This window comes from Trematomus bernacchii, unplaced genomic scaffold (genome assembly GCF_902827165.1).
Source record: "Trematomus bernacchii unplaced genomic scaffold, fTreBer1.1, whole genome shotgun sequence".
Lineage (NCBI taxonomy): Eukaryota > Metazoa > Chordata > Actinopteri > Perciformes > Nototheniidae > Trematomus > Trematomus bernacchii.
In genome coordinates, this window is record NW_022987894.1 from 1 (window position 1) to 20512 (window position 20512).

General features: G+C 38.7%; 1 protein-coding gene across 1 annotated transcript in view; it reads left to right on the forward strand.

The window, feature by feature from the left end:
* Positions 1 to 1102: 1102 nt before the first annotated feature.
* The window catches only part of LOC117469915 (protein SMG7-like), a gene marked incomplete at its 5' end in the record, with an annotated part of 33850 nt that continues 14440 nt past the window's right edge, over positions 1103 to 20512 (forward strand). The window contains 4 exon segments of the mRNA XM_034114390.1: positions 1103 to 1238; positions 2933 to 3092; positions 15479 to 15638; positions 19731 to 19801. Coding sequence (XP_033970281.1) covers positions 1103 to 1238; positions 2933 to 3092; positions 15479 to 15638; positions 19731 to 19801 — 527 coding nt within the window.

Below are 20512 nucleotides of genomic sequence, written 5' to 3' on the forward strand. Positions count from 1 at the left end.
CACAACACCAGTAACACACACACCAGTAACACACACACCAGTAACACACACACCAGTAACACACACCAGTAACACACACACCAGTAACACACACACCAGTAACACACACCAGAACACGCACACCACTAACACACACACCACTAACACACACACCAGTAACACGCACACCACTAACACACACACCACTAACACACACACTAACACACACACCAGTAACACGCACACCACTAACACACACACCACTAACACACACACCAGTAACACACACCAGTAACACACACCAGTAACACACACACCTAACACACACACCAGTAACACACACACCAGTAACACACACACCACTAACACACACACCACTAACACACACACCACTAACACACACACCAGTACACACACACACCAGTAACACACACACCACTAACACACACACCAGTAACACACACCAGTAACACACACACCACTAACACACACACCACTAACACACACACCACTAACACACACACCACTAACACACACACCACTAACACACACACACCAGTAACACACACACCAGTAACACACACACTATTGTGTGTTACTCAATTTATGTTAAAAAACTTTAATGAAAAAAATAAGTCTTTAAAAAAAAATATATATATATTTTTTTTAAAGAATACAGTTCGAGCAGTTAAGTCATAAAATAGGAGCAAATATATTACTATTTAAAAAAACTGTTAAATACAGTTTTCTGTGAACTTGTTACTTCCCACCCTTATCGCCCTACTGTCCTGTCAAAAGTATCATTTTGGCCCAATTATATATTTTATAGTTTTATATATCTATCACAGGTGTGAGGATCTGGAAAGGTTTGAAAATGCCAGAAACTTACTTGAATGTGACAACAAGAGGTAATTAACGAAGGAGTCCAATAGAGGCGTTTCAGGCAGTGTGTTGGAGAGAAACTCCACAGAGGGAACACAGGGATTTGAACCTTTGCAGACCATTTACATGCACTATAGGACACACTACAGGAGAGGCAGATATATCCTCTTTAGGAGAAGATGTAGTACTCCTCAGGAACGTTTTGAGTTGAACTGGGATGTTTCTCTCCGTGTTTCTGCAGCCGAGATGAAGTGAAAACCAAGTGGAGCGTCTCAGATTTCATCAGAGCCTTCATCAAGTTCCACGGCCACGTCTACCTGAGCAAGAGTCTGGATAAACTGGACGCTCTGAGGGAGAAACTGGAGGAGCAGTTTCAGGTGAGACCACGTGAAGTCATGTGACCGTGCTCTAGTTCCTTTATAGCCCAACATTAGCCTCCTTTAGCTTAGCGGTGGAGACGTGAAGTCATGTGACCGTGCTGTAGTTCCTTTATAGCCCAACATTAGCCTCCTTTAGCTTAGCGGTGGTGACGTGAAGTCATGTGACCGTGCTGTAGTTCCTTTAGAGCCCAACATTAGCCACCTTTAGCTTAGCGGTGGTGACGTGAAGTCATGTGACCGTGCTCTAGTTCCTTTATAGCCCAACATTAGCCTCCTTTAGCTTAGCGGTGGAGACGTGAAGTCATGTGACCGTGCTGTAGTTCCTTTATAGCCCAACATTAGCCTCCTTTAGCTTAGCGGTGGTGACGTGAAGTCATGTGACCGTGCTGTAGTTCCTTTATAGCCCAACATTAGCCACCTTTAGCTTAGCGGTGGTGACGTGAAGTCATGTGACCGTGCTGTAGTTCCTTTATAGCCCAACATTAGCCTCCGTTAGCTTAGCGGTGGTGACGTGAAGTCATGTGACCGTGCTGTAGTTCCTTCATAGCCCAACATTAGCCTCCGTTAGCTTAGCGGTGGTGACGTGAAGTCATGTGACCGTGCTGTAGTTCCTTTATAGCCTAACATTAGCCACCTTTAGCTTAGCGGTGGTGAACTGAAGTCATGTGACCGTGCTGTAGTTCCTTTATAGCCCAACATTAGCCTCCGTTAGCTTAGCGGTGGTGACGTGGAGTCATGAGACCGTGCTGTAGTTCCTTTATAGCCCAACATTAGCCACCTTTAGCTTAGCGGTGGTGACGTGAAGTCATGTGACCGTGCTGTAGTTCCTTTATAGCCCAACATTAGCCACCTTTAGCTTAGCGGTGGTGACGTGAAGTCATGTGACCGTGCTGTAGTTCCTTTATAGCCCAACATTAGCCACCTTTAGCTTAGCGGTGGTGACGTGAAGTCATGTGACCGTGCTGTAGTTCCTTTATAGCCCAACATTAGCCTCCGTTAGCTTAGCGGTGGTGACGTGAAGTCATGTGACCGTGCTGTAGTTCCTTCATAGCCCAACATTAGCCTCCGTTAGCTTAGCGGTGGTGACGTGAAGTCATGTGACCGTGCTGTAGTTCCTTTATAGCCCAACATTAGCCTCCGTTAGCTTAGTGGTGGTGACGTGGAGTCATGTGACCGTGCTGTAGTTCCTTTATAGCCCAACATTAGCCTCCGTTAGCTTAGCGGTGTTGACGTGAAGTCATGTGACCGTGCTGTAGTTCCTTTATAGCCCAACATTAGCCTCCGTTAGCTTAGCGGTGTTAGGTTTTTGGACCTATTCGGGTTCTTTGCTGATTCATTAGCTGCAGAAAGATGTGTCATGTGGACACGGGTCTTTCTCCTTCTTCCTGATTCTGCAGAAAGCAGAGAGCAAGCTGAACTCTCCAGCTCATGTTCTTGCAGATTAATTCCATGTGTTGCCATCAGGGTGTATATATGCTCTACCTGCTCTTAAGACTAATCGCTTTTCAAAATCATTCTTGATAGGTTTTTGTAACTTGATTATTCATTTACTCATTTGTATTGTGACGCTATGAACTATTTATGGTGTAAATAGGAATGATCCACATTCAGGGGTGTTTCTGTATCTTCCTGCCTGTGTTCATGCACTGTGGTTTAAAGTGATGCTTGCTAACCTGTGTGTGTGTGTGTAGAAGCTCATCCTGCAGAAGGCCTTCAGCTCTCAGCAGCTGGTTCACATCACGGTCATCAACCTGTTCGAGCTCCATCACCTCAGAGAGCTGCCGTCTGAAGGAGGGGAGCCGAGCTGCAGCGAGCAGCCAATCAGCTGGTTCCAACTGCTGGGGCTCTTCAGTGAGACACACACACACACACACACACACACACACACACACACAGACTGACACACAGACACACACACACACACTGTGATAAAACACTGCACTAATACTGAAAGTGTTCTTTTTACACTCTGATCTTCTATTTTTCTCAAAATTCTCACTTTTTCTCAATATTCAGACTCTCTGAATACTTAAAAATGTTAACTCTCCCTGGTCCCCGGCTTGAGCTTCAACCTCAGGATCCATGTATCTGTGATCCTCTCCAGAATGGAAGTAGTCATCACATACAGAGCATCAACTAGTTCCTGAACAGTGTCCTTCACATGCTGATATCCAAGAGAGGGAGTTACACAGTCACAAGATGGAGGAATAGAAAGCAGTATTCAATGTTTACTTCAGATTAGCTCCACGTCAGAAATGAGCATGCTTGTCATATGTCTCTCTCCATAGAGGCTGAATCATCATGTTAATCACATAGCTATCATATGCCTCAAACAGTCCTGATGCTCTTCTAGGTAATCATACATCCTGTCATGTACAAAATACTGACTTTTTTTCCAAAATGTTGGCTTTTTTTTCAAGAGAATTCTAAAAATCTCAAAATTGTGACTTTTTCTCAAAAATCACAAAATTCAGACTTTTTTGCAAAAATCTCAAAAGTCAGTTTTTCTCAAAAGTTCTGACTTTTTCTCAAAAATTCTGACTTTCTCAAAAATTCTGACTTCTCAAAATCAAAAAATTCTAACTTTCTAAAAATCTCCAAAATCTGAGTTGTTCTCCAAAATCAGACTTCTTCTAAAAATTATGACTTTTTCTTAAAATTATGATTTTTTTCAAAAAATTATGACTTTTTCTAAAAATTATGACTTGTTAAAAAATTATGCCTTTTTCTTAAAACTATGACTTGTTCTTAAAACTATGACTTGTTCTAAAAATTATGACTTTTTCTCAAAAATCACAAAATTCAGACTTTTTTGCAAAAATCTCAAAAGTCAGTTTTTCTCAAAAGTCCTGACTTTTTCTCAAAAATTCTGACTTTTTCTCAAAATCAAAAAATTCTAACTTTCTAAAAATCTCCAAAATCTGAGTTGTTCTCCAAAATCAGACTTCTTCTAAAAATTATGATTTTTTCAAAAATTATGCCTTTTTCTTAAAACTATGACTTGTTCTAAAAATTATGACTTTTTCTAAAAATTATGACTTTTTCTAAAAATTATGACTTTTTCTCAAAATTAAGACTTTTTCTCAAAATCATGACTTTTTCTCTAAATCTAAAAATTATGACTTTCTCTGAATACTTAAAAAGTGTAATAATCAGTCGTCACCGGCTTGAGCTTCAATCTCAGGATCCATGTATCTGTGATCCTCTCCAGAATGGAAGTAGTCATCACATACAGAGCATCAACTAGTTCCTGAACAGTGTCCTTCACATGCTGATCCAAGAGAGGGAGTTACACAGTCACAAGATGGAGGAATAGAAAGCAGTATTCAATGTTTACTTCAGATTAGCTCCACGTCAGAAATGAGCATGCTTGTCATATGTCTCTCTCCATAGAGGCTGAATCATCATGTTAATCACATAGCTATCATATGCCTCAAACAGTCCTGATGCTCTTCTCGGTAATCATACATCCTGTCATGTACAAAATACTGACTTTTTTTCCAAAATGTTGGCTTTTTTTTCAAGAGAATTCTAAAAATCTCAAAATTGTGACTTTTTCTCAAAAATCACAAAATTCAGACTTTTTTGCAAAAATCTCAAAAGTCAGTTTTTCTCAAAAGTTCTGACTTTTTCTCAAAAATTCTGACTTTTTCTCAAAATCAAAAAATTCTAACTTTCTAAAAATCTCCAAAATCTGAGTTGTTCTCCAAAATCAGACTTCTTCTAAAAATTATGACTTTTTCTTAAAATTATGATTTTTTCAAAAAATTATGACTTTTTCTAAAAATTATGACTTGTTCAAAAATTATGCCTTTTTCTTAAAACTATGACTTGTTCTAAAAATTATGACTTTTTCTCAAAATTATGACTTTTTCTCAAAATTATGACTTTTTCTCAAAATCATGACTTTTTCTCTAAATCTAAAAATTATGACTTTCTCTGAATACTTAAAAAGTGTAATAATCAGTCGTCACCGGCTTGAGCTTCAATCTCAGGATCCATGTATCTGTGATCCTCTCCAGAATGGAAGTAGTCATCACATACAGAGCATCAACTAGTTCCTGAACAGTGTCCTTCACATGCTGATCCAAGAGAGGGAGTTACACAGTCACAAGATGGAGGAATAGAAAGCAGTATTCAATGTTTACTTCAGATTAGCTCCACGTCAGAAATGAGCATGCTTGTCATATGTCTCTCTCCATAGAGGCTGAATCATCATGTTAATCACATAGCTATCATATGCCTCAAACAGTCCTGATGCTCTTCTCGGTAATCATACATCCTGTCATGTACAAAATACTGACTTTTTTTCCAAATGTTGGCTTTTTTTTCAAGAGAATTCTAAAAATCTCAAAATTGTGACTTTTTCTCAAAAATCACAAAATTCAGACTTTTTTGCAAAAATCTCAAAAGTCACTTTTTCTCAAAAATTCTGACTTTTTCTCAAAATCAAAAAATTCTAACTTTCTAAAAATCTCCAAAATCTGAGTTGTTCTCCAAAATCAGACTTCTTCTAAAAATTATGACTTTTTCTTAAAATTATGATTTTTTCAAAAAATTATGACTTTTTCTAAAAATTATGACTTGTTCAAAAATTATGCCTTTTTCTTAAAACTATGACTTGTTCTAAAAATTATGACTTTTTCTAAAAATTATGACTTTTTCTAAAAATTATGACTTTTTCTCAAAATTAAGACTTTTTCTCAAAATCATGACTTTTTCTCTAAATCTAAAAATTATGACTTTCTCTGAATACTTAAAAAGTGTAATAATCAGTCGTCACCGGCTTGAGCTTCAATCTCAGGATCCATGTATCTGTGATCCTCTCCAGAATGGAAGTAGTCATCACATACAGAGCATCAACTAGTTCCTGAACAGTGTCCTTCACATGCTGATCCAAGAGAGGGAGTTACACAGTCACAAGATGGAGGAATAGAAAGCAGTATTCAATGTTTACTTCAGATTAGCTCCACGTCAGAAATGAGCATGCTTGTCATATGTCTCTCTCCATAGAGGCTGAATCATCATGTTAATCACATAGCTATCATATGCCTCAAACAGTCCTGATGCTCTTCTCGGTAATCATACATCCTGTCATGTACAAAATACTGACTTTTTTTTCCAAAATGTTGGCTTTTTTTTCAAGAGAATTCTAAAAATCTCAAAATTGTGACTTTTTCTCAAAAATCACAAATTCAGACTTTTTTGCAAAAATCTCAAAAGTCAGTTTTTCTCAAAAGTTCTGACTTTTTCTCAAAAATTCTGACTTTTTCTCAAAAATTCTGACTTTTTCTCAAAATCAAAAAATTCTAACTTTCTAAAAATCTCCAAAATCTGAGTTGTTCTCCAAAATCAGACTTCTTCTAAAAATTATGACTTTTTCTTAAAATTATGATTTTTTCAAAAAATTATGACTTTTTCTAAAAATTATGACTTGTTCAAAAATTATGCCTTTTTCTTAAAACTATGACTTGTTCTAAAAATTATGACTTTTTCTAAAAATTATGACTTTTTCTAAAAATTATGACTTTTTCTCAAAATCATGACTTTTTCTCTAAATCTAAAAATTATGACTTTCTCTGAATACTTAAAAAGTGTAATAATCAGTCGTCACCGGCTTGAGCTTCAATCTCAGGATCCATGTATCTGTGATCCTCTCCAGAATGGAAGTAGTCATCACATACAGAGCATCAACTAGTTCTTGAACAGTGTCCTTCACATGCTGATCCAAGAGAGGGAGTTACACAGTCACAAGATGGAGGAATAGAAAGCAGTATTCAATGTTTACTTCAGATTAGCTCCACGTCAGAAATGAGCATGCTTGTCATATGTCTCTCTCCATAGAGGCTGAATCATCATGTTAATCACATAGCTATCATATGCCTCAAACAGTCCTGATGCTCTTCTCGGTAATCATACATCCTGTCATGTACAAAACACTGACTTTTTTTCCAAAATGTTGGCTTTTTTTTTCAAGAGAATTCTAAAAATCTCAAAATTGTGACTTTTTCCTCAAAAATCACAAAATTCAGACTTTTTTGCAAAAATCTCAAAAGTCACTTTTTCTCAAAAATTCTGACTTTTTCTCAAAATCAAAAAATTCTAACTTTCTAAAAATCTCCAAAATCTGAGTTGTTCTCCAAAATCAGACTTCTTCTAAAAATTATGACTTTTTCTTAAAATTATGATTTTTTCAAAAAATTATGACTTTTCTAAAAATTATGACTTGTTCAAAAATTATGCCTTTTTCTTAAAACTATGACTTGTTCTAAAAATTATGACTTTTTCTAAAAATTATGACTTTTTCTAAAAATTATGACTTTTTCTCAAAATCATGACTTTTTCTCTAAATCTAAAAATTATGACTTTCTCTGAATACTTAAAAAGTGTAATAATCAGTCGTCACCGGCTTGAGCTTCAATCTCAGGATCCATGTATCTGTGATCCTCTCCAGAATGGAAGTAGTCATCACATACAGAGCATCAACTAGTTCCTGAACAGTGTCCTTCACATGCTGATCCAAGAGAGGGAGTTACACAGTCACAAGATGGAGGAATAGAAAGCAGTATTCAATGTTTACTTCAGATTAGCTCCACGTCAGAAATGAGCATGCTTGTCATATGTCTCTCTCCATAGAGGCTGAATCATCATGTTAATCACATAGCTATCATATGCCTCAAACAGTCCTGATGCTCTTCTCGGTAATCATACATCCTGTCATGTACAAAATACTGACTTTTTTTCCAAAATGTTGGCTTTTTTTTCAAGAGAATTCTAAAAATCTCAAAATTGTGACTTTTTCTCAAAAATCACAAAATTCAGACTTTTTTGCAAAAATCTCAAAAGTCAGTTTTTCTCAAAAGTTCTGACTTTTTCTCAAAAATTCTGACTTTTTCTCAAAAATTCTGACTTTTTCTCAAAATCAAAAAATTCTAACTTTCTAAAAATCTCCAAAATCTGAGTTGTTCTCCAAAATCAGACTTCTTCTAAAAATTATGACTTTTTCTTAAAATTATGATTTTTTCAAAAAATTATGACTTTTTCTAAAAATTATGACTTGTTCAAAAATTATGCCTTTTTCTTAAAACTATGACTTGTTCTAAAAATTATGACTTTTTCTAAAAATTATGACTTTTTCTAAAAATTAAGACTTTTTCTCAAAATCATGACTTTTTCTCTAAATCTAAAAATTATGACTTTCTCTGAATACTTAAAAAGTGTAATAATCAGTCGTCACCGGCTTGAGCTTCAATCTCAGGATCCATGTATCTGTGATCCTCTCCAGAATGGAAGTAGTCATCACATACAGAGCATCAACTAGTTCCTGAACAGTGTCCTTCACATGCTGATCCAAGAGAGGGAGTTACACAGTCACAAGATGGAGGAATAGAAAGCAGTATTCAATGTTTACTTCAGATTAGCTCCACGTCAGAAATGAGCATGCTTGTCATATGTCTCTCTCCATAGAGGCTGAATCATCATGTTAATCACATAGCTATCATATGCCTCAAACAGTCCTGATGCTCTTCTCGGTAATCATACATCCTGTCATGTACAAAATACTGACTTTTTTTCCAAAATGTTGGCTTTTTTTTCAAGAGAATTCTAAAAATCTCAAAATTGTGACTTTTTCTCAAAAATCACAAAATTCAGACTTTTTTGCAAAAATCTCAAAAGTCAGTTTTTCTCAAAAGTTCTGACTTTTTCTCAAAAATTCTGACTTTTTCTCAAAAATTCTGACTTTTTCTCAAAATCAAAAAATTCTAACTTTCTAAAAATCTCCAAAATCTGAGTTGTTCTCCAAAATCAGACTTCTTCTAAAAATTATGACTTTTTCTTAAAATTATGATTTTTCAAAAAATTATGACTTTTTCTAAAAATTATGACTTGTTCAAAAATTATGCCTTTTTCTTAAAACTATGACTTGTTCTAAAAATTATGACTTTTTCTAAAATTATGACTTTTTCTAAAAATTATGACTTTTTCTCAAAATCATGACTTTTTCTCTAAATCTAAAAATTATGACTTTCTCTGAATACTTAAAAAGTGTAATAATCAGTCGTCACCGGCTTGAGCTTCAATCTCAGGATCCATGTATCTGTGATCCTCTCCAGAATGGAAGTAGTCATCACATACAGAGCATCAACTAGTTCCTGAACAGTGTCCTTCACATGCTGATCCAAGAGAGGGAGTTACACAGTCACAAGATGGAGGAATAGAAAGCAGTATTCAATGTTTACTTCAGATTAGCTCCACGTCAGAAATGAGCATGCTTGTCATATGTCTCTCTCCATAGAGGCTGAATCATCATGTTAATCACATAGCTATCATATGCCTCAAACAGTCCTGATGCTCTTCTCGGTAATCATACATCCTGTCATGTACAAAATACTGACTTTTTTTCCAAAATGTTGGCTTTTTTTTCAAGAGAATTCTAAAAATCTCAAAATTGTGACTTTTTCTCAAAAATCACAAAATTCAGACTTTTTTGCAAAAATCTCAAAAGTCACTTTTTCTCAAAAATTCTGACTTTTTCTCAAAATCAAAAAATTCTAACTTTCTAAAAATCTCCAAAATCTGAGTTGTTCTCCAAAATCAGACTTCTTCTAAAAATTATGACTTTTTCTTAAAATTATGATTTTTTCAAAAAATTATGACTTTTTCTAAAAATTATGACTTGTTCAAAAATTATGCCTTTTTCTTAAAACTATGACTTGTTCTAAAAATTATGACTTTTTCTAAAAATTATGACTTTTTCTAAAAATTATGACTTTTTCTCAAAATTAAGACTTTTTCTCAAAATCATGACTTTTTCTCTAAATCTAAAAATTATGACTTTCTCTGAATACTTAAAAAGTGTAATAATCAGTCGTCACCGGCTTGAGCTTCAATCTCAGGATCCATGTATCTGTGATCCTCTCCAGAATGGAAGTAGTCATCACATACAGAGCATCAACTAGTTCCTGAACAGTGTCCTTCACATGCTGATCCAAGAGAGGGAGTTACACAGTCACAAGATGGAGGAATAGAAAGCAGTATTCAATGTTTACTTCAGATTAGCTCCACGTCAGAAATGAGCATGCTTGTCATATGTCTCTCTCCATAGAGGCTGAATCATCATGTTAATCACATAGCTATCATATGCCTCAAACAGTCCTGATGCTCTTCTCGGTAATCATACATCCTGTCATGTACAAAATACTGACTTTTTTTCCAAAATGTTGGCTTTTTTTTTCAAGAGAATTCTAAAAATCTCAAAATTGTGACTTTTTCTCAAAAATCACAAAATTCAGACTTTTTTGCAAAAATCTCAAAAGTCAGTTTTTCTCAAAAGTTCTGACTTTTTCTCAAAAATTCTGACTTTTTCTCAAAAATTCTGACTTTTCTCAAAATCAAAAAATTCTAACTTTCTAAAAATCTCCAAAATCTGAGTTGTTCTCCAAAATCAGACTTCTTCTAAAAATTATGACTTTTTCTTAAAATTATGATTTTTTCAAAAAATTATGACTTTTTCTAAAAATTATGACTTGTTCAAAAATTATGCCTTTTTCTTAAAACTATGACTTGTTCTAAAAATTATGACTTTTTCTAAAAATTATGACTTTTTCTCAAAATTATGACTTTTTCTCAAAATCATGACTTTTTCTCTAAATCTAAAAATTATGACTTTCTCTGAATACTTAAAAAGTGTAATAATCAGTCGTCACCGGCTTGAGCTTCAATCTCAGGATCCATGTATCTGTGATCCTCTCCAGAATGGAAGTAGTCATCACATACAGAGCATCAACTAGTTCCTGAACAGTGTCCTTCACATGCTGATCCAAGAGAGGGAGTTACACAGTCACAAGATGGAGGAATAGAAAGCAGTATTCAATGTTTACTTCAGATTAGCTCCACGTCAGAAATGAGCATGCTTGTCATATGTCTCTCTCCATAGAGGCTGAATCATCATGTTAATCACATAGCTATCATATGCCTCAAACAGTCCTGATGCTCTTCTCGGTAATCATACATCCTGTCATGTACAAAATACTGACTTTTTTTCCAAAATGTTGGCTTTTTTTTCAAGAGAATTCTAAAAATCTCAAAATTGTGACTTTTTCTCAAAAATCACAAAATTCAGACTTTTTTGCAAAAATCTCAAAAGTCACTTTTTCTCAAAAATTCTGACTTTTTCTCAAAATCAAAAAATTCTAACTTTCTAAAAATCTCCAAAATCTGAGTTGTTCTCCAAAATCAGACTTCTTCTAAAAATTATGACTTTTTCTTAAAATTATGATTTTTTCAAAAAATTATGACTTTTTCTAAAAATTATGACTTGTTCAAAAATTATGCCTTTTTCTTAAAACTATGACTTGTTCTAAAAATTATGACTTTTTCTAAAAATTATGACTTTTTCTAAAAATTATGACTTTTTCTCAAAATTAAGACTTTTTCTCAAAATCATGACTTTTTCTCTAAATCTAAAAATTATGACTTTCTCTGAATACTTAAAAAGTGTAATAATCAGTCGTCACCGGCTTGAGCTTCAATCTCAGGATCCATGTATCTGTGATCCTCTCCAGAATGGAAGTAGTCATCACATACAGAGCATCAACTAGTTCCTGAACAGTGTCCTTCACATGCTGATCCAAGAGAGGGAGTTACACAGTCACAAGATGGAGGAATAGAAAGCAGTATTCAATGTTTACTTCAGATTAGCTCCACGTCAGAAATGAGCATGCTTGTCATATGTCTCTCTCCATAGAGGCTGAATCATCATGTTAATCACATAGCTATCATATGCCTCAAACAGTCCTGATGCTCTTCTAGGTAATCATACATCCTGTCATGTACAAAATACTGACTTTTTTTCCAAAATGTTGGCTTTTTTTTCAAGAGAATTCTAAAAATCTCAAAATTGTGACTTTTTCTCAAAAATCACAAAATTCAGACTTTTTTGCAAAAATCTCAAAAGTCAGTTTTTCTCAAAAGTTCTGACTTTTTCTCAAAAATTCTGACTTTTTCTCAAAAATTCTGACTTTTTCTCAAAATCAAAAAATTCTAACTTTCTAAAAATCTCCAAAATCTGAGTTGTTCTCCAAAATCAGACTTCTTCTAAAAATTATGATTTTTTCAAAAAATTATGACTTTTTCTAAAAATTATGACTTGTTCAAAAATTATGCCTTTTTCTTAAAACTATGACTTGTTCTAAAAATTATGACTTTTTCTAAAAATTATGACTTTTTCTAAAAATTATGACTTTTTCTCAAAATCATGACTTTTTCTCTAAATCTAAAAATTATGACTTTCTCTGAATACTTAAAAAGTGTAATAATCAGTCGTCACCGGCTTGAGCTTCAATCTCAGGATCCATGTATCTGTGATCCTCTCCAGAATGGAAGTAGTCATCACATACAGAGCATCAACTAGTTCCTGAACAGTGTCCTTCACATGCTGATCCAAGAGAGGGAGTTACACAGTCACAAGATGGAGGAATAGAAAGCAGTATTCAATGTTTACTTCAGATTAGCTCCACGTCAGAAATGAGCATGCTTGTCATATGTCTCTCTCCATAGAGGCTGAATCATCATGTTAATCACATAGCTATCATATGCCTCAAACAGTCCTGATGCTCTTCTCGGTAATCATACATCCTGTCATGTACAAAATACTGACTTTTTTTCCAAAATGTTGGCTTTTTTTTCAAGAGAATTCTAAAAATCTCAAAATTGTGACTTTTTCTCAAAAATCACAAAATTCAGACTTTTTTGCAAAAATCTCAAAAGTCACTTTTTCTCAAAAATTCTGACTTTTTCTCAAAAATTCTGACTTTTTCTCAAAAATTCTGACTTTTTCTCAAAATCAAAAAATTCTAACTTTCTAAAAATCTCCAAAATCTGAGTTGTTCTCCAAAATCAGACTTCTTCTAAAAATTATGACTTTTTCTTAAAATTATGATTTTTTTCAAAAAATTATGACTTTTTCTAAAAATTATGACTTGTTCAAAAATTATGCCTTTTTCTTAAAACTATGACTTGTTCTAAAAATTATGACTTTTTCTAAAAATTATGACTTTTTCTAAAAATTATGACTTTTTCTCAAAATCATGACTTTTTCTCTAAATCTAAAAATTATGACTTTCTCTGAATACTTAAAAAGTGTAATAATCAGTCGTCACCGGCTTGAGCTTCAATCTCAGGATCCATGTATCTGTGATCCTCTCCAGAATGGAAGTAGTCATCACATACAGAGCATCAACTAGTTCCTGAACAGTGTCCTTCACATGCTGATCCAAGAGAGGGAGTTACACAGTCACAAGATGGAGGAATAGAAAGCAGTATTCAATGTTTACTTCAGATTAGCTCCACGTCAGAAATGAGCATGCTTGTCATATGTCTCTCTCCATAGAGGCTGAATCAACATGTTAATCACATAGCTATCATATGCCTCAAACAGTCCTGATGCTCTTCTCGGTAATCATACATCCTGTCATGTACAAAATACTGACTTTTTTTCCAAAATGTTGGCTTTTTTTTCAAGAGAATTCTAAAAATCTCAAAATTGTGACTTTTTCTCAAAAATCACAAAATTCAGACTTTTTTGCAAAAATCTCAAAAGTCAGTTTTTCTCAAAAGTTCTGACTTTTTCTCAAAAATTCTGACTTTTTCTCAAAATCAAAAAATTCTAACTTTCTAAAAATCTCCAAAATCTGAGTTGTTCTCCAAAATCAGACTTCTTCTAAAAATTATGATTTTTTCAAAAAATTATGACTTTTTCTAAAAATTATGACTTGTTCAAAAATTATGCCTTTTTCTTAAAACTATGACTTGTTCTAAAAATTATGACTTTTTCTAAAAATTATGACTTTTTCTAAAAATTATGACTTTTTCTCAAAATCATGACTTTTTCTCTAAATCTAAAAATTATGACTTTCTCTGAATACTTAAAAAGTGTAATAATCAGTCGTCACCGGCTTGAGCTTCAATCTCAGGATCCATGTATCTGTGATCCTCTCCAGAATGGAAGTAGTCATCACATACAGAGCATCAACTAGTTCCTGAACAGTGTCCTTCACATGCTGATCCAAGAGAGGGAGTTACACAGTCACAAGATGGAGGAATAGAAAGCAGTATTCAATGTTTACTTCAGATTAGCTCCACGTCAGAAATGAGCATGCTTGTCATATGTCTCTCTCCATAGAGGCTGAATCAACATGTTAATCACATAGCTATCATATGCCTCAAACAGTCCTGATGCTCTTCTAGGTAATCATACATCCTGTCATGTACAAAATACTGACTTTTTTTCCAAAATGTTGGCTTTTTTTTCAAGAGAATTCTAAAAATCTCAAAATTGTGACTTTTTCTCAAAAATCACAAAATTCAGACTTTTTTGCAAAAATCTCAAAAGTCAGTTTTTCTCAAAAGTTCTGACTTTTTCTCAAAAATTCTGACTTTTTCTCAAAATCAAAAAATTCTAACTTTCTAAAAATCTCCAAAATCTGAGTTGTTCTCCAAAATCAGACTTCTTCTAAAAATTATGACTTTTTCTTAAAATTATGATTTTTTCAAAAAATTATGACTTTTTCTAAAAATTATGACTTGTTCAAAAATTATGCCTTTTTCTTAAAACTATGACTTGTTCTAAAAATTATGACTTTTTCTAAAAATTATGACTTTTTCTAAAAATTATGACTTTTTCTCAAAATCATGACTTTTTCTCTAAATCTAAAAATTATGACTTTCTCTGAATACTTAAAAAGTGTAATAATCAGTCGTCACCGGCTTGAGCTTCAATCTCAGGATCCATGTATCTGTGATCCTCTCCAGAATGGAAGTAGTCATCACATACAGAGCATCAACTAGTTCCTGAACAGTGTCCTTCACATGCTGATCCAAGAGAGGGAGTTACACAGTCACAAGATGGAGGAATAGAAAGCAGTATTCAATGTTTACTTCAGATTAGCTCCACGTCAGAAATGAGCATGCTTGTCATATGTCTCTCTCCATAGAGGCTGAATCATCATGTTAATCACATAGCTATCATATGCCTCAAACAGTCCTGATGCTCTTCTAGGTAATCATACATCCTGTCATGTTCACAGCTACAGTTGGGATACCTTTGTTAGCATGTTACTCTCATGTTGGAAGAGGACATTCAGGATTTTCCCAACAATATCTTTCCCGCAGAATCCACATGAATTGTTATCCCAATTAAATGTCTGACTTCCTGTCTGTCTTCCTGTCCTCCTCAGTGTCCTTCCTGGGCGTCATGTGCAGCCGAGCTCTGCTCAACAAGAGTCGTGGGGAGGAGATAATGGGCGAATGTCCTCTTCCCGCCATCAAAGTGTCTCTTGATTGGCTCAGACTGAGACCCAGCGTCTTCCACGAGGCCGCCGTCGACCAGAGGACGCAGTGAGTTTCTGTTTAATAACCCCCTTTCTGTGGGGAGTGGGTCTGAGACGCAAAGAAACCATGAGAGGAAGCGAGAAACTGTGTTTTAAGAGCAATGAGACGTCGTTTCCTCGGAGCGTCACGCTGTGTGTGTCCGTCAGGCGTCACGCTGTGTGTGTCCGTCAGGCGTCACGTTGTGCGTGTCCGTCAGGCGTCACGCTGTGCGTGTCCGTCAGGCGTCACGCTGTGCGTGTCCGTCAGGCGTCACGCTGTGCGTGTCCGTCAGGCGTCACGTTGTGCGTGTCCGTCAGGCGTCACGTTGTGCGTGTCCGTCAGGCGTCACGCTGTGCGTGTCCGTCAGGCGTCACGTTGTGCGTGTCCGTCAGGCGTCACGCTGTGCGTGTCCGTCAGGCGTCACGCTGTGCGTGTCCGTCAGGCGTCACGCTGTGCGCGTGTCCGTCAGGCGTCACGCTGTGCGCGTGTCCGTCAGGCGTCACGCTGTGTGCGTGTCAGTCAGGCGTCACGCTGTGCGTGTCCGTCAGGCGTCACGCTGTGCGTGTCCGTCAGGCGTCACGTTGTGCGTGTCCGTCAGGCGTCACGCTGTGTGCGTGTCCGTCAGGCGTCACGCTGTGTGCGTGTCCGTCAGGCGTCACGCTGTGTGCGTGTCCGTCAGGCGTCGCGCTGTGCGTGTCCGTCAGGCGTCGCGCTGTGCGTGTCCGTCAGGCGTCGCGCTGTGCGTGTCCGTCAGGCGTCACGCTGTGCGTGTCAGTCAGGCGTCGCGCTGTGCGTGTCCGTCAGGCGTCGTGCTGTGTGTGTGTCCGTCAGGAGTCGCGCTGTGTGTGTGTCCGTCAGGAGTCGCGCTGTGTGTGTGTCCGTCAGGCGTCGCGCTGTGCGTGTCCGTCAGGCGTCGCGCTGTGCGTGTCCGTCAGGCGTCGCGCTGTGCGTGTCCGTCAGGCGTCACGCTGTGCGTGTCAGTCAGGCGTCACGCTGTGCGCGTGTCCGTCAGGCGTCGCGCTGTGCGTGTCCGTCAGGCGTCGTGCTGTGTGTGTGTCCGTCAGGAGTCGCGCTGTGTGTGTGTCCGTCAGGAGTCGCGCTGTGTGTGTCCGTCAGGCGTCGCGCTGTGCGTGTCCGTCAGGCGTCGCGCTGTGCGTGTCCGTCAGGCGTCGCGCTGTGCGTGTCCGTCAGGCGTCACGCTGTGTGCGTGTCCGTCAGGCGTCACGCTGTGCGTGTCCGTCAGGCGTCACGCTGTGTGCGTGTCCGTCAGGCGTCACGCTGTGTGCGTGTCCGTCAGGCGTCACGTTGTGCGTGTCCGTCAGGCGTCACGCTGTGCGTGTCCGTCAGGCGTCACGTTGTGCGTGTCCGTCAGGCGTCACGCTGTGCGTGTCCGTCAGGCGTCACGCTACGCTGTGCGTGTCCGTCAGGCGTCACGCTGTGCGTGTCCGTCAGGCGTCACGCTGTGCGTGTCCATCAGGCGTCACGCTGTGCGTGTCCGTCAGGCGTCACGCTGTGCGCGTGTCAGTCAGGCGTCACGCTGTGCGCGTGTCCGTCAGGCGTCACGCTGTGCGTGTCCGTCAGGCGTCGCGCTGTGTGTGTGTCCGTCAGGAGTCGCGCTGTGTGTGTGTCCGTCAGGCGTCGCGCTGTGTGTGTGTCCGTCAGGAGTCGCGCTGTGTGTGTCCGTCAGGAGTAGGGATGGGTATCGTTTGAAATTTATCGATTCCGATTCCGGTTCTTATCGATTCCCCGTTTCGATTCCAAAATTGTAAAAGAAAGAGGTCAAACGTTTAGATAACAAAAATATCTTTATTCAGGGTGCGTACGGGTGCTGGAAATCCTTGAAAATGCTTGAAATTGTACGAGGTGTTTTCAAGGTTTGAAAAGTGCTTGAATTTTGGGAATGGTGCTTGAATTTGGGATAAAGTGCTTGAAATTGTAAATGCTTTACTTCGCTTTTTAGATTAAAAGAGAATAAAGAAGTCGGAGCGCGCTTAATTGCTTCGCTTTTACATAAAACAGCTCCGCTCCGGCCTTCCCGCGCAATGCGCGTGACCGGCAAGTGTTTGTGTTACGTGTGTGACCTGGGCATTCTGATGAGAGTGATAGATGACAGTATGCCAGGAGGTTGCCGTTTCAACGAGCGTTGGCTAGCAGAAGACAAATACAAGCCATGGCTAAGACGAGGGTCAAGCGAAGCCCAAGAGGAGCCTCCTGCAAAGTGTGCAACAATAACGATGCGAGAGTCTGCGCTGACGAGCCACACACCACACGAAAGGTACGCTGTAGTAGCGCATTTTAGATTAGGCTATCGTTGCATGTAAAATACATGACACTTTTCTCTGTGCGGCAAAACAAGCTCGCCAAAATGGCTTCACTAGTCTGGCAGTATTTTAAGTGTCCGAAAGTGACAATAAAATAGCGGTATGCAACGTGTGTGTGAAGCAGAAATCCTGCAGCTCCACCCGCTGTGACGGACCGGTGAGCGGAGCAGAACACACATTAAGAGTTAGACCTAACACACTTAGCTATTTGATCTACCTCTGGAACAAGCTGATTCCGGCGATCGGCCCCAAAATTGGCGATCGGAGCATCCCTAATAATTGTATATGATATGTTTTATAATGATTGATCATGAAAGTGTTCTCAAAGCTGGTAAAGGTGCAGCTAGTTTGAATGACTTTGTATACTACAGAGTAGCTTGTGGATTTACTCCAGGTGGAACTAAAGTCTGATTTAACACTTGATTAGATTTCACATCATTCATCCAGATCTGTGAAGTAACTAAAGGGATTAAATACATGTAGTGGAGTCAAAGTACACCATGTACCTCTGACTTGTGTTTACTGCCAACCTAAAAGTACCTCAAAAATAGTAATCAATAATATATTGAAAAGTTATTTGGCTGATTGTTTTATATTGGCTCAGCCAGGTTATATGGGATGCCCAGTCTACGTACAGATGGGTCTCATTTTGAAATATTAAACTTAGTTTTCTTTTCTAACATTTTTAATTTTTCATCCTCATGTAGAATGCTATTATGAAACACACATTTGGTTGTTTATAGCATAAAGAACATCTGATTTAATGTGAGGTAGGGAAATAATCATTTGAGTATAAGTATGTGTATATAAATATGTAATTTACAACAGCAGTAAGATGCTTGAAAAGCTTGAAAATGCACCTTGAAAATGCTTGAAAAGTGCTTGAATTTGGACTTTGGAAAAGGTGTAAGAACCCTGTTTATTCTTTTAAGCTTTAACTGACATTTTTACAAATAAAAAATATACATGCAATACAAATGTATTGCACAATAGCTGTGCTTTATTTGAACTGAGCCTGTGGCAAGCTATCAACAGGCATTACTCTGTGCCTTGTCTTTTTCTGTTTCAGTGGAGCCTCACTTTAGAGCGTTTACCGCGACCCATCTTTGGTGTTATGAAGTGACTGAGCTCGTGAACTGTCTACGGGAGGGCGGGGGGAGCCTCGCTGCGGGAGGGCGGGGAGGGCGGGGGGAGCCTCGCTGCGGGAGGGCGGGGGGAGCCTCGCTGCGGGGCAACTGTGGACCTCTGTCGCCTGTCAGCGCAACTTACATGATGCCGTTTTAAAAAATGGGGGGCGGTGCCGGCCGTCAGCGTACCGAGCCGGCCGTTCTGTGATTCTCCAGAACACACAGATGGCCAGTCCCCGTATTCCACCGGGCACATCGGCGCCGCGGTGCAGACGGGCCCGGTGGAATACAGGGTCTACCGCGTTTAGGAACCGTTAAGCAGAACCGAAATTGTGTATTTTATACGGGTACCTGGTACCCGGCATTTTCTTATCGGTTCTCATCTGGAACCGATTTACAAAAAAGAAACACCATTTAATATCTTTTGAGTTTTATGTTTATATTTGTAATCCAAGAGATGCTGATTGTTGTTACCTGCAGTCACGGCATTTCCTGTTTCTGCCAGAGAGAGGAGTTTGTTCCAAAGCCTCGTGCTGTTTTTACCCTCCATCTGAGAGGAGGAGCCTCATTGAGCTGCGAGTGTCACTCCCTCACAGAGAGGGAGTGGGTAGGGAGAGGTTTGGAATTGGGCCTTAAGGTGTGGAAGTTTAACTCCTCTTCCTCTCTCTCAGTATCTGGCCCTGGCTCGTCTCCATCCTCAACAGTTTCCAGCCCAAAGAGGACGACGTGACCTGCCCCTCAGGTACCACACACACACACACACACACACACACACACACACACACACACACACACACACACACACACACACACACACACACACACACACACACACACACACCTGTAAACTCTCTTAACCTGCCCCTCAGGTACCACACACACACACACACACACCTTTAAACTGTCTTAACCTGCCCCTCAGGTACCACACACACACACACACACACACACACACACACACACCTGTAAACTGTCTTAACCTGCCCCTCAGGTACCACACACACACACACACACACACACACACACACACACACACACACACACACACACACACACACACACACACCTGTAAACTGTCTTAACCTGCCCCTCAGGTACCACACACACACACACACACACACCTTTAAACTGTCTTAACCTGCCCCTCAGGTACCACACACACACACCTTCAAACTGTCGTGACCTGCCCCTCAGGTACCACACACACACACACCTTTAAACTGTCTTAACCTGCCCCTCAGGTACCACACACACACACACACCTTTAAACTGTTGTGACCTGCCCCTCAGGTACCACACACACACACACACACCTTTAAACTGTCTTAACCTGCCCCTCAGGTACCACACACACACACACACCTTTAAACTGTCTTAACCTGCCCCTCAGGTACCACACACACACACACCTTTAAACTGTCTTAACCTGCCCCTCAGGTACCACACACACACA